General features: G+C 46.3%; 1 protein-coding gene across 1 annotated transcript in view; it reads left to right on the top strand.

Moving 5' to 3' along the window:
- The window catches only part of LOC119592951, a gene marked incomplete at its 5' end in the record, with an annotated part of 23,747 nt that overhangs the window by 8,585 nt on the left and 14,384 nt on the right, over positions 1 to 778 (top strand). Inside the window, 1 exon segment of the mRNA XM_037941843.1 lies at positions 164 to 311. Within this exon segment, the coding sequence (XP_037797771.1) occupies positions 164 to 311 (148 nt within the window).

The following is a 778-nucleotide window of genomic DNA, read 5'->3' as shown; positions in this document are numbered from 1 at the left end:
CTTGTCATTTGTATCTACATTAACTGTACTCTCACCTTAAATTGCCCGCCATTATGGTATTACAAATCGCAGACGCATTTTTGTTGTTACTTCCACCTTTCTATAAATTACACAATGCTCCAGCCGCAGCCCTTAAAGCACGGTGCCCCGTATTGTCCCGCAGTGCCACTGGCTGAACGCCTACCACGCCCGTGTCCGCGACTTGGTTGGAGGAGAGCTGATGACGCAGGACCGCAGGCAAGGCTATGAGTGGCTTTTGGCCAAGACCAAACCCCTCCCCTGCGTGGGCGGGCCTTACGGAGACTCTCGAGGCAAGTCATCAGACACTATGGCAGCCTTGACTTTTGGCAGCCGAGGGCGTGCCAACGGGTCAGGCGGAGTCACTGGCGAAGCCGTCCTGGTCATGGCGGCGCTCCTAGTCTATGGGGTACTTGGGGAGTGGGCCTCGCTGAGTCAGTAGTGACTGTATACAAATACACCAAGTGATTTAGGTAGTCTCTGTAGATATGGATATGTTCTGAATGTGTATAAACGAAATTTCCTGAGATTCATTGGTGTGTTTCAGCATCGTTTCAATAATCTTTTACTAAGTGTCGTATGGCTGATTTTAACACTGTGTATTATCTGAATATAAATGTCAGTAAGAGACACTAGGAACGTGTACATAATTATATAATTAAGCACAGAGAAGTGCACATGACAGCAGGTTACCTTACAGATATATTGTTATATAACAAAGTGTCTATTCACTTCAACTGCTGATATACAATCTGTAAAA

This window comes from Penaeus monodon, chromosome 31, assembly GCF_015228065.2.
Source record: "Penaeus monodon isolate SGIC_2016 chromosome 31, NSTDA_Pmon_1, whole genome shotgun sequence".
Lineage (NCBI taxonomy): Eukaryota > Metazoa > Arthropoda > Malacostraca > Decapoda > Penaeidae > Penaeus > Penaeus monodon.
This window is presented reverse-complemented; position numbering and strand designations above follow the sequence as displayed.